The sequence below is a fragment of the Phytophthora parasitica genome (assembly GCF_000247585.1).
Source record: "Phytophthora parasitica INRA-310 unplaced genomic scaffold supercont2.36, whole genome shotgun sequence".
Classification (NCBI taxonomy): Eukaryota; Oomycota; class Peronosporomycetes; order Peronosporales; family Peronosporaceae; genus Phytophthora; species Phytophthora nicotianae.
Genome location: NW_008649022.1, coordinates 553371 through 565900, shown reverse-complemented (window position 1 = coordinate 565900; position 12530 = coordinate 553371). Strand labels below are relative to the sequence as shown.

The 12530-nt window shown below is 47.6% G+C and overlaps 5 protein-coding genes across 5 annotated transcripts; 2 read left to right on the top strand and 3 right to left on the bottom strand.

Moving 5' to 3' along the window:
* Positions 1–1317, bottom strand: PPTG_13756 (hypothetical protein). The gene has a single exon (XM_008910147.1). The coding sequence runs from the start codon at positions 973–975 to the stop codon at positions 217–219; it is 759 nt and encodes a 252-aa protein (XP_008908395.1). The 5' UTR covers positions 976–1317; the 3' UTR covers positions 1–216.
* A 233-nt stretch (positions 1318–1550) lies between these two features.
* PPTG_13755 (hypothetical protein) lies at positions 1551–3401 on the bottom strand (the record flags this gene model as incomplete). The annotated part of the gene is made up of 2 exons (XM_008910146.1): positions 1551–1805; positions 1954–3401. The coding sequence occupies 2 exons, from the start codon at positions 3399–3401 to the stop codon at positions 1616–1618; spliced, it is 1638 nt and encodes a 545-aa protein (XP_008908394.1). The 3' UTR covers positions 1551–1615.
* Positions 3402–3530: 129 nt separating this feature from the next.
* On the top strand, positions 3531–5157 carry PPTG_23375 (valyl-tRNA synthetase; the record flags this gene model as incomplete). The annotated part of the gene is made up of 3 exons (XM_008910145.1): positions 3531–4578; positions 4649–4848; positions 4918–5157. The coding sequence occupies 3 exons, from the start codon at positions 3531–3533 to the stop codon at positions 5155–5157; spliced, it is 1488 nt and encodes a 495-aa protein (XP_008908393.1).
* A 59-nt stretch (positions 5158–5216) lies between these two features.
* PPTG_23374 (hypothetical protein) lies at positions 5217–7352 on the top strand (the record flags this gene model as incomplete). Its single annotated transcript, XM_008910144.1, has 8 exons — positions 5217–5339; positions 5412–5543; positions 5605–5757; positions 5823–6134; positions 6207–6617; positions 6686–6771; positions 6843–7024; positions 7096–7352. 8 exons carry the CDS (start codon positions 5217–5219, stop codon positions 7350–7352), a joined length of 1656 nt encoding a protein of 551 aa, XP_008908392.1.
* A 2232-nt stretch (positions 7353–9584) lies between these two features.
* PPTG_23373 (hypothetical protein) lies at positions 9585–11360 on the bottom strand (the record flags this gene model as incomplete). The annotated part of the gene is made up of 5 exons (XM_008910143.1): positions 9585–9695; positions 10213–10344; positions 10510–10565; positions 11087–11127; positions 11287–11360. 5 exons carry the CDS (start codon positions 11358–11360, stop codon positions 9585–9587), a joined length of 414 nt encoding a protein of 137 aa, XP_008908391.1.
* Positions 11361–12530: the final 1170 nt, after the last annotated feature.

Sequence of the window (12530 nt, the reverse complement as noted above, 5' to 3'; positions counted from 1 at the left end):
ACGCGCATCACCAGTCAATTCCGCAAACTTCTTCAGTCTCGCACACCCGATGCATCCTTCGCTTCTTCCATTGAAGAAGCATCTTCCTCAGTTACAGGCACCTTATCAACACTCAAACTCGAGTCGAACACACCGTCGTATGCATCATCAGTGCTCAAGTAAGTGTACTGTTGGTCGATCGGAATTGTCCAGTTCAGCGCTGAGGATATTTGATCTTCAACACACGTTTTGTTCAGCTTGTCTAAATCGCCTTCGGCCTGTATAAAGGAGGCCAAAAATACTAATCCCGCATGTGCTTTCCATGGTATCACTGTCGACGAGATTGCCTTGCGTGGTGTACTTGAAAGTGATGAGCTCCTTTTTGTCACCATCAAGTGCGTCCAGAAAATACGTCGCGTACTTGCTAGGTGCCATAGGATCCAGTTCACTGCTCATGAGCAAAACACTGGCTTGGTCCTGGATTTTGGAGGCCTTATTCCAATACTCGTCATGCTCGTAGATGATGCCGTTAGCGTCGTAATCTCCCGCCTTAAATTTGTTGCACACAGACGATTTCTCTTTGGAGTATGCACAGTATGCCTGCACCTGTGTGCTCGATAATAAGCCACTCATCGTCGTCGCTTCAAATCGCGCCGTCATCTGAGCAACGCTGGGCGTGGGAGTTTCCCACATCTCGGAAAAGATGATGAGGTTATCGAGTAAATAAGTCGTTGCTCCAAAGAGCTTGAGACCCAAGACGATGCCATTTTTGACGTATTCGAGCATGTGCGAGAGTACATCGACATCCTTCTTTGCGCAGCGAGCCAATCGGTACACGATTGATGGGATCATCGTTCTGTAGTCTGAGTCTGCAAGCAGCGAGCCCAGTAAATTTCGAAGGGCAAACGACGGTGGGCCGTAGTCCTCCTGGTCTGTTCCCGCTGTCTCTAGCACCTTGGCACAGGTTGAGGTGGGATTCTTGTCGAGCTTAGTCATCAAATGCTGTACTATTATTGCCTTGAGACCTTTCTTTTTGAATCGCAAATTGCAACTCTCGTCTTCATCACAAAGATTCAGAAACGCATCGCCTACTTCACTGTACGCGGCGTTCAAGAGGAAATGTTCATGAATGTATCAGCGGAGGCTCCAGAGGTCGTGAGCACACTGTCCAAGACGTAGCCCGTCACGTCCGGAGGACCCAAATGCATAACCCGCTCCACCCACAACGTGCCATAACGCGCGCCATAAATCGTCGTACTGAAATCGTTACCATACTTCGAGATGAAGGTCGCTAAATCCTTGGCAGCGCTGGTAGTCGAAAACGCAGCGAGATCACCAAACTTTTGCTCCATCTCTTGGGCGCGCACAGGAACTTGTGACGGATCGATCTCTCCCATTGCTGATGAATCGATAGGTATGTCCTGAGTTACCTTACATGTTAATGAGGTACTTTCCCCCGCTCCGCGATGGTCCATGGTGTTTACGTTCACCTCACCTTTCAGCTGTGAGAATAGCTTCAACATGGGCAGATCCACTGTGTCATCATAGAAGCCAGAGTGAGTACAAACTTGTTTATCTATAAATCAGAGATGGATTTACGGTATGAGTGAATGTACCCGGGACCACCCTGCACAAGCTACACATTCGGAGCCGAATTGGGTTCATTAGCTGCAGGAATACGCTTCACAAAGACATCGATAGTTGAGTTGGTCGAGTCGGGTGTCTCGCATATACCTGGATAGCATGGTGGCGCGCTGTACGTAGTACACTCGGCAATGTCGGTTTTTGTCGAATGTGTAGCAGGAACTGGAAAGGAAAAAATGGAGCTTTTGACACCAAATTATTGATCATGCGTGGTATATCAAAAGTTTTGATTCGAAACAGCATCGCGACTTGCTTTAGCTTGACGAATAGCAAAGTGTGACGGCAAGCGCGTCACAGTGATGCGCTAGCTTCTGTCAGAACGCACATTACCTTGAACGACGATCGCGATCACGACTCCGCTCACTCCTGCGACTGCTGCTGGGACTACGACTCCGACTGCGCCTGTCTTGATCCCGGCCACGGCCACGGCTCCGACTGCGGCTTCGGCGTCGTCGCTCGTGTCTTTCACTATGTCGGTCCTTGCCACGTTCTCGGCTATGGCTCCTTCGCTTAGATCGAGAAGAGTCCCTTTCACTTCGTGACCGCCCTCGCTCTCGACTACGGCTTCGTTGACGCTCGTTACGATCAGATTTTGGCTTCGATCGACGTGACGAAGCAGCTTCTTCTTCCTCCACCAGCTTAAAGTCATCCCCACCACGTGACTTCAATCTCAAGTCACCACCCAATTCACGACGTCCTCCACCATTCCTACTACCACGTCCTCCACTTGCATACGCGTCGCCGTCACGCTTACTAGTCTTCTCCCACGGGCGTCGCTTGACTTTATTCCACAACTTGGATACCGATTGACTAAAATCCACCTTAATCCGTCGATCATCGAGCAGCACATTGTTCATCTTAAAGTACGCTTCTTCACAATGTCTACGGTCCGTAAACTCGACAAACGCAAAGCACAAAGAGTCCCCTGTCTTGTGATCACGAATCACCTCCGACTTGCACGGACCAAATCTGCAGAATGCCATATCCAGATCTGCACTTTCCGTCACAGGGTTCAGCTTACACACAAATAGAACTTCCTCTGGTGGTTTGACGTCTGCATCTGGCAAGTCGCCAATCATCTCAAGTACTACAGCACGAGACTTGGCTTCCTTCTCTCTTACAGCCTTCTCGATCTCCTGCTCTGTTCTACCTTCATTCTCGTCCAACTTCTCGTCAGCTGCAAGCCTCGGTTCCACTTGTTCCTCTTCAGGTCTCTCTCGAGTTGGAGATGAGGGAGGGATCAACTCGTCCAGCCCTTTCGGGTCCGGAAACGGGTCGTCTAACACGTATGTGTGCTTGATCCTGACATCCTGGAACGGCCTGTAGTCCTTATCCACAAATAACGCATTGATATTGTCCAATACATCCATGCCTTCCGCCACTTCGCCAAAAATAGTATGCTGGTCGTCCAGATATGCCATATCTTCGGCCCTTGTGGTAATGTAGAACTGGGACGCGTTCTGATTGGCTGAACTCGATGCCATACCTACCAACCCACTGCAGTCTTCATGGGATCTTCCTTTTGTTTTTGGTAGCTCGTCCTCGAAGAATCTGGCTTGTGCGCCATACAATTTGCCATAAATTGAGTCCCCTCCAGTCCCCGTGGCCGTAGGGTCCCCCGCCTGCACCATAAAGTTCTCTTGCACATTGAAGAATAGACACCCGTGATAGTACTTGGTCTTACACAGCTTGAGGAAGTTGGTACAAGCCAGCGGACAGTCCTCCACGAACAGGTCCAGCACCAGCGCTCCCAACGTCGTCTCCACCAGCACCGACATCTCGTACTGTTCTTCGATTGGTTGAAAACAATTTAATGTACGAAACCATAATTACGTGGTAAACACTAAATTAGAGGTGTATCCATCTGTGGATATGGTGTGCACAACACACTGCGTCATAGCCTCAAAATGCTGGCGCAGCGTAGGTGCGTCAAGAGCTTCGCTGTGCAGCGAGTCCTGCGCTCCAGAGGGCGGTTCTCCGACACTTTTGGCGTGCATTCGAACCTACACTCTTCGGCAGTTCTATCAGCGTCTTCGTCGCCTGTTCCTTTATCTAACGAGCTACGTGAGCGTGTCAAACACGCTCCTTTGGCTCCTACCTACGACCCGACAGTTGTCGAGCAAGGATGGCAGCAATACTGGCAGCAAGCATTATCTCCAAACACACAGTTGAAGAGCGTGGATACAGAGTCCCTTAATAAGGTGTTCAGCATGATCCTGCCGCCGCCCAACGTCACAGGCGCGCTCCACATCGGCCACGCACTAACCATCACTATCCAAGACGCCATCGCTCGTTGGCACCGCATGCGAGGATTCGACGTCCGCTGGCTGCCTGGGCTGGACCATGCAGGTATAGCGACTCAAAGTGTCGTAGAACGGAAGCTACACAAGGAACAAGGCCTCTCCCGCTACGATTTAGGCCGTGAAGCCTTCGTAGACCAAGTGTGGCAATGGAACGAGCAATACGGAGGCAGAATCATGAACCAGATCGATCATCTCGGTGCAATTGTGAAGAAAGACCAGCCGTATTTTACGCTGGATAAACAACGCTCAGAAGCCGTAATTAACGCCTTCGTAACGCTCTATGAGAAAGGCTTGGTGTATCGTAAACGGCGGATGGTCAACTGGTGTCCGACGTTACAGACTGCCATTTCAGACATTGAAGTGGACTCGGAACAATTGGAGAAAGCCACCAAGAAAATGTTACCGGGAAGAGACAAACCGGTGGAGTTTGGCGTCATGCATCGCTTCAAGTATCAGATTGCCGACTCAGATGAGTTCTTAGAGGTCGATACGACTCGACCTGAGACCATTTTTGGTGACGTAGCAGTGGCAGTGCATCCGGAAGACTCGAGGTATCAACAGCATCACGGGAAATGTGTGGTTCACCCGTTTTCCAAGGAGAAACTTCCGATTGTTACGGATGAAACACTGGTAAACATGGAGCTGGGAACTGGTAAAGAAACTCATCTTATACATTGGAAAATAATTTTAAAAGCTGATGGTATTTCATTTCTTGCTGGTAGGTGTTGTGAAAGTTACGCCGGCGCATGATCCGAAGGACTTTGAGTGCGGCCAACGTCACGATTTACCGGAAGTTGAAGTGATCGACAAGTACGGAAAATTGTGCGGTAACATCGATCAGCACTTTATCGGATTAGACAGGTTTGATGCTCGCCAACTTGTTGTTGAGGCATTGCAGGAGATGAATCTTTACGTGGAGAAGGTAGGATACTGCACTGAGTTAGTATCAATATCGAGGATGGTCTACTGATTCTCTTTTACTTTGTTGAAGCTTGATCATCCTACTGCGCTGTCGATCTGCTCGCGGTCAGGAGATGTCATCGAGCCGCTTCTCATGCCTCAGTGGTATGTGGACTGTAGCGAAATGGCAAAGCGCGCTGCTGACAACGTCCGCAACGGAGTGATGACAATAGAGCCGAAATCACGTGGTTTTTCTTCCTGGATAACATCCAGGATTGGTGTGTTAGTCGACAGCTCTGGTGGGGTCATCGCATCCCAGCGTATCGTCTGAAACCTGGTACAACTGGAGCTACCGATGCCACTGATAAGTGGTATGTTGCTACATCTCTAATGGAGGCTCGACAGAAGGCTGAGGCTGAGCTGGGATGCAAGCTGCAAGACAATGATCTGGAACAAGACGTGGACGTGCTTGACACGTGGTTTAGCTCCGGTTTACTTCCACTATCGGCTTTTGTAAGCTGTCATATTGAGCTGATACGTTGTACTGATTTAACGTGGATAATGGATACTATGTCTGTTTAATAGGGATGGCCGAACGCGAGCAAGGATAAGGCTGTAGCGCAAGATCTGAGCTCGAGTTACCCACTAGATGTCATGGAAACGGGCTCGGATATCCTCTTCTTCTGGGTTGCACGGATGGCTATGCTGTGTGAAGAGGTTAGTACCAATTGAGCTAGGTCATGCATGTGGTTGAATATACTGACCGTACTTTGTGTAGTTTTCCGGTCGTGTACCGTTCGAGAAGGTGCTTCTTCATCCTATGGTTCGTGATAAGGCCGGTCGCAAGATGTCAAAGAGTCTGGGTAACGTCATCGATCCGCTACATGTGATCAACGGCATCAGTCTTGACCAGCTACTCTCGGACTTGCAGGTACATGCCATAAACGAGTGTTTCTAAATTTCCTGCGCTTGAACTGACATTTCTAACGTGTTTAGGGTGGGAATGTCGGCCCACGTGAGCTTAAGAAGGCAGAGAAGGAGTTAAAGAAGGAATTTCCGAAGGGCATCCCAACGTGTGGTGCCGATGCTCTACGCTTCACTTTGGCCTCGTACCTTCAACAAGGCCGTCAAATCAACATGGACGTGCAGCGTGTCGTATCGTATCGTCATTTCTGCAACAAGGTGTGGAATGCAGTGCGCTACGCCCTACCACTACTAGAGACGGATAACGGCAGCCCAGAATCGGTGGATCTTTCTCTCTTACGTGGCGACATGACTCTTGCCGACCGCTGGATTATGAGTCGACTGGTAAGTGGACATTTTGTAGTACTGTTGTACTGGACAAACTCTGTTCTAACTCTGGACTTGTGTTGCTGTCAGGCTGCCGTTGTGTCCGAGGTGAATGATGGCATCGCAGCGAACCAGTTAGCGACGAGCGTCGCTGCAATCCAACGATTCTTTGTGCAAGAGTTGTGTGACGTCTACATTGAATTCAGCAAGCCGGTGCTGTACGGCAACCGCCTCGAAGAAGGTCTTGATTGTGAGGAAAAACGGCAAGCACGGAAGCGAAGTGCTCAGGCTACGCTACACCGTTGCCTGGACTACTCTATGCGTCTGCTGCACCCGTTCACACCGTTTGTTACGGAAGAATTATGGCAGCGTATTCGGGAGGTCGATCCACTTAATGCATCCAAAGAGGAGGATATCGAGACGTCGATCTTGTGTGCAGAATACCCGGAACAATCACACATGAGCTCCTGGGTTGATGCAGATGCTGAGCAGAGGATGGCAGTACGTTTTATTTTGATTTATTCATGCGTATTCTGTAATTTCTAATGTCATCTCGGATGCTTTTGTAGCTTGTTATCGACGTGATTCATGGAATCCGCTCGCTACGCCACACCGTCAAGGTTCTGGCACCGAATGCAACTCCCACGAGTGACAGGTACACAAATTTACAGCACTATTCGAACTCACTATGGATGTACTAAGACTTTGATGTCGACTTAACAACAGCGATCGTCCTACTGTTCGCATCGTGTGTTCGAACGCGACAGTGCACTCCGAGCTGAAGGATGCGCAACGTGATCTTGAGACCCAATGCCGCGTGAATGTGGATGTCGTTATTGCTGGCGATGGATCATCGACGTTACCGTCGGCCCATGTGCTCACGCACTCGGTTTCGAACTACTGTCGAGGTTCGCTCGAGTTAAAATGTTTCTTATATAGGGACAAGCTCTAACGTATTGCTTGAATGCTGGCATCACAGTAATGCTGGTGGTACCGGACGATGCTGAGACGACACAACGCGTAGCGAACGAGATCTCCAGACTAGAGAAGCGCGCTTCAAAGAGTGCGTCCGCCGCTGAAGCCCTAATCCGGCGCCAACAGGGACCACATTATGCTATTAAAGTGCCCGAAGCAGTGCAAGCTCAGGACGCACAGCGCCTTACGCAGCTGCAGACCGAGATCCAGGCTACGGAGAAGAGTCTAGATGCATTGCGCGAGCTGCAGCGGCTCTACTAACTTTCCCAACAGGGAAACATAGAGACATTTGCGTTTACAAGAGGCCGAGATAGACTACCGAAATCAACCTCAACTTCGTCCCCAGGCCACAACTTTAGATGCCCTCGAAGTATCGTTCTTCCAACTTTGTGAATGTGTATGAATTTCGGAGATCTCAATTTCGTGGGGTATATTTACATCACGACACACAGCATATACATAACTTAGTGGCACGTTGGTCGCCAAAGTTGCTAGTGCGTTCTTACAAACCTTTTCAAAACAAATATCATGTGCGTCTAGGCAGACTCGTGAATCACGGTTCATGATGCGTTAAAAACTATCAACTTGCTCCAAAGTCCACCTGCAATTTCGTTGTTATTGTCGTGAATTTAACGTTCAATCCAACCCGTTTGGATGATCCAGTGCGGAAACCAATTCAAAGAGAGCTATCAATACAACCCTATTCTGCAACTGCCGCGCCATTTCTCAAAACCGTGGATTCTTTATGTATAAACAAACGCTAAGTTCTTTTCTTACGAGAATAAAAGCATTGTCTAATCTAGTAGCGGTGTGCATTCTTCGGCGGGTTTACCCGCCGAAGAAGTAGCCTTCACGTTTTCACTTTAACACGGTAAGAAACCTAATTCAGCCTACGTGGTGCCGTAGTTGACCGTCCAAGTTTGATTTTGTACTGTATGAGCCTGAAAATACAAAAAGCGTTAAGAGTAGCTTGGGTTTATAATGACTCACCTCGTTGATAACAGAACAATGTACGCGAATCACCATTCGCCCGCATTAACATAATTAAACAAATTACTTTTACGGCATTTTCACAGCCCTCCCAGCCTAAAGCGAAGCATCCTAGTTAGGACCTTCGACGCTATCTAAACGAGACAATTTCGATGTTATATGCTTGGCGGGTAAACCTGCACTACTAGCAGGCCTACAATAAGAACATGGTTGCTAATAGACACAAGTTTATTCGAGCCAAAATGACATATAGTTCCAGATACAATAACAGATGCAATAACCGCTACTAATACCATAATGGAGAAGAAACTTGATCATATTCTCTATAGCGTTTTTAGCTTTAGTCACAGCAACGACTAGGATATTAACCACGCTAGTTAACCGAAAGGCTGAACATTATTCGTATGGACTCGACCCCCCGCCCCCCGACTTATTTCGCAACAAGCTTAAATGCATGAATATTTTCGTGACTATAATAACATTCTAAAAATGTTTGAATACAAGTTTGGCGGTGATAGCGAACCGTGAGTGGATGCAACAAGTTCTATTAGATAATTATGATGGGGTGCTTTATTTCATCGCAAAATGGTAAACGAACTCAAACGCACTGTAAACGGGGACGCTTAATCAATAGCAAAATAATTGAGAGAGGGAGAAAGACTTAACCATATCGCAAAGTCACTTTGCGGAAACCTGTGTATGTGAGCTGCTGTCAACAATGCTATTTGGGAGTAGTTTTGCATGAACGGTAGGCGGCTTGAAACAACGATACTAACACGTAAAACAAAAACAAGTAAATGTATTTCCTTCTGGTGGAGTGGTGTTGAAACAATACAATGAACTGAATAAACACTCCAGACTGCACAGTGCAAGGTCATAGCGTAGTGACTATAAAAACAATAAAAAGATTGTAACTAGGTTAGGGCACGAGACATCACAATACATTTGTGATAAAGTGGATCTTCGCATGGGACCCTCCATGCAGGTTCCTCCCTCTTCGTCGCACGCCAACCGCTCATTGTCAATCCAATGTTGGAGCACGCAAGCAGTCGGGATTTGCGCCGGGGAGCGCCGGCAGTGTGGAGCGCGGCTTGGCGGAATCAAGGGCAGAGATAGAAGAGCGAAGGTCGGCATGTTGTGAAGGTGGGTGTGGCACGGTGAACATTGTGTAGGATGGTCGGCCACAAGATGTGATAAAACGACTGTATTGGAAAGGCGAAGCGTGTGGGTGCCGGCAAGTTGCAGACGTGTAATGAGTGGACGGCGAGCGGGGAAGTGTGTTGCGACGAGAGTAACCAGCTCCCAGTGATTGTTGTCTTGGGAAGAAAGGCACTTACCCGTAGGTAGAGCAGGTTGAGAGGTTGAGATGTTGAGAGGAAGAGGATCTGCGTGAATATAATAGCGTGAGAGCTCCGGCTACAGCTACGGGCGGTTATACAGTATTAAGTTCCGTGTAATTGAGGCCCAAGAACGGACAACTGGGCGACCAACCGCAGGACAGCACTAAGGTACTAGAATGAAGAGCTTGATAGGGCCTGCCCAGATCCCGTCTATTTCCTTAGGTTTGGTCAGGTTTGTCAAAAGCCCGAAATCTGTGACATCAGTATAGCGCGACTGCAGCAACACGATTGTATATAGCAGGCCTCCTAAATTAGAAGTTTGACGATTTTATTTATTAAAATCAGCTATTTGCGGACTTTTCATTGTTATGTTGCTTAACCCCTTGAGCGCGAGAGTCTATCTGCGCCCTCACCAGCCAAACAAACTTGTATATCCGAGTACAGGGTTTTAATACAAAACTTTGTATATTTTAGTATCATGTAACCTGGATAGGCGCTCGATGAACCTATCCTGCCATTTGTTAACATGCATCTCCCTGATAATGAGGGCTTATCGATGCAAAACATACAGTATTAGCTGCTAACATGTATTTGAAAGTCAAAAACAGTCGAGCTATGAGATAAAGCCTTGTCATCCGAGCACGAAGACGTTGCAATAGATGCATATGCTATCCGAAAGGATGACTTTGTGGAGCATGCTATTGAATAGTCCATTGGGTCTGCGACGCGCGTTCGCTTTGCCAGGTGATCCCGACACTCTATCACTCCCTCAGTTGACCCCTCGACCTCACTTGATCCTCCGTCATCCTCCCGAACACCATCCCCGCTTGTGGACGCTCGCGCGGGCTTGCAGGCTTGCATCTTTCGCTTACGAGCCGAGTGTGGAAGCTGGGTCCCATTTCGCCACACTTTGTGCCACAATTCTAAGCAAGTAATGAGTTTGCTGTTGTGCGTACGGCGAGCTTTATCACACAGAAAACCCGTTAAGAATTCGGCCTGGTCGTCACCGACTTTAGCTTACAATCACTGCAGTAACTATTCGAATCGGCGCCTTTCGCGTCATCAGAGCCTTTTAGCAGCGAGCATACCTTGCAGGTCGAGTTCTCCGCTTCCTTTCGGCCTGGTCGAATGGGTGGACACTTTACTGCATACGTTCGTGACGGACCAAGTAAGAATCTTCAAGCATCTGAGTAAAGGGTAGCAATGTATGGTTTTAGTGACGTCAGCGAACAGAGGTCCACGTAAAGTTTTAGGAACCCTGACACTTTCATCCGATACAGCATCTCGATGATCTTTAATGGAATTTTACCACCACAATTTCATTGCGTGATACATTTTTTGTAAGTCACCTCCGGATAATAGTCAACCTTTAAGGGCTGCGTGGTAACTCTCAACGCGTGAGGTTGCATATATATCAAAATGAACGGGACGATCGGTCCAGCAACGCACAAAACGCATCTTCTATATGTCTAATCAAGCCCTGCTTACATACTGTGCCTTTTATGGTCGTTGCCGATACAGTTGTTGATGAAAAATATCAAATTCATTTGCTGTAGAAGCTTAGGAAGTAGTCTAAAGGTTTACAATTATTGTCGATCTGTACTGAATCTACAACTTGATTCTTTTTAAATTGGCTTTTTGAAGATGTGGTGTTGTGGACTGCACCTTCTTCATCTTCGAATCGAACGGCAACGATGTCGATTGGCCTGAGGTGACCGGCCTCATTTTTGATATTAGAAGTCCTGCATTGTCTAATGGCGGCTCGGGTATTTCTAAACTCACAAATTGCTGAGTTTGAGTACTTGCTGTACGGATGTCATCTGATCAACAGACTGGCCATTCACTGCGGCTACAGCTGAACGAACAGATTGAGAACAGGGCGTTTCTTGGGCACTATCCATACCAGAGTTGGGGCCCGAACCAGAAGATAAATCCCCATTGCTCATGTTGTGGTTACTCAAGTCTTCCAAATGTTTTATGTGTCTCTTGCTGTTTAATTATTTTTCTGGGAGATCGCGAATTGCTTCTGCGAACTACTCGCGACGTGTTGGATATATATATATATATGCCAGTATGCGAGCTTGAACCATGCTGCCACCTCTGCCTGTATCCCCATAGCCTGGTGGATGGTACGATAAATAGTCACGTGCACGTAACGTCTTCTTGCAAAAGTCAGCGATGAAATATATTACAGCAGGTAGTTCGTGAGCTTTCATTGTGGCAGCATCCAAGGATCTTCAGTGAATTGGAGTGATATGCTTGACTGACAGTTCAAGTATGAGAAGGCGTAATCTATTTATATCTACTGCTACCAACACGATGTGCCATGTTTTTGGTATTGTCTAGTGGGGGCTAGCATTTTTGTCTAGTGGCTCTAGTAACTCCCACTAAAGTGGCTTTGGGGTTGCTTTCAAAGTGTAAGGTTGCTGTTTTTCGTGTTGCAAAGTTGTTTTTAAGGTTGCTGTAACGCCATTCGCTGTGCTCTGAAGGATAACGATGTGTTCAGTGGCTTAGTGACCATCATAAAAAATGGTGCCCCAACTATAGTAAATGATAGCGTAGTGGTTAGTCCTGTCGCCGTTAATTTACAACCAACTGAACCTTTCCGCCTCCACGTAGGTATTTTATTTATCTCGCCTAGTATGCTTCAAATCTCCATTGTCTCCATTAATGTGGTCCACATATGAAGTGAACAAGTCACTTCTTCAGTTCTTCAGTACTCCTGCCGTTTGTCTCCCTAGTATATAGTATCTACCAGACCGCTGCGATGGCTCCCTTAGAGACAATGATCACATCCTACTAGCGCTGCAAACTTTCTTCACGACACTTTTCACAACGAGGGCCATTTATATCACAGCAACTAGGTCGATTGGGGATACCGATTATATTTATTCAAAGGAGAGTTTAATAATGCCAGGTAGCATTCAGTATATGACGCCCAGTGCGCTCGGAAACTGCGAGAGGCTGATTAATCAGCATGGCGAATAGCAGGATAGCCGTTCAAAATAATCGCAATACGGGCGGCAATCCCTTCCATAAGTCTTTCAGGGGACTTAACAATGGATCCAGTGAACTCAACTCAACTGAGCGAGGACAGCGCGGTACTGGC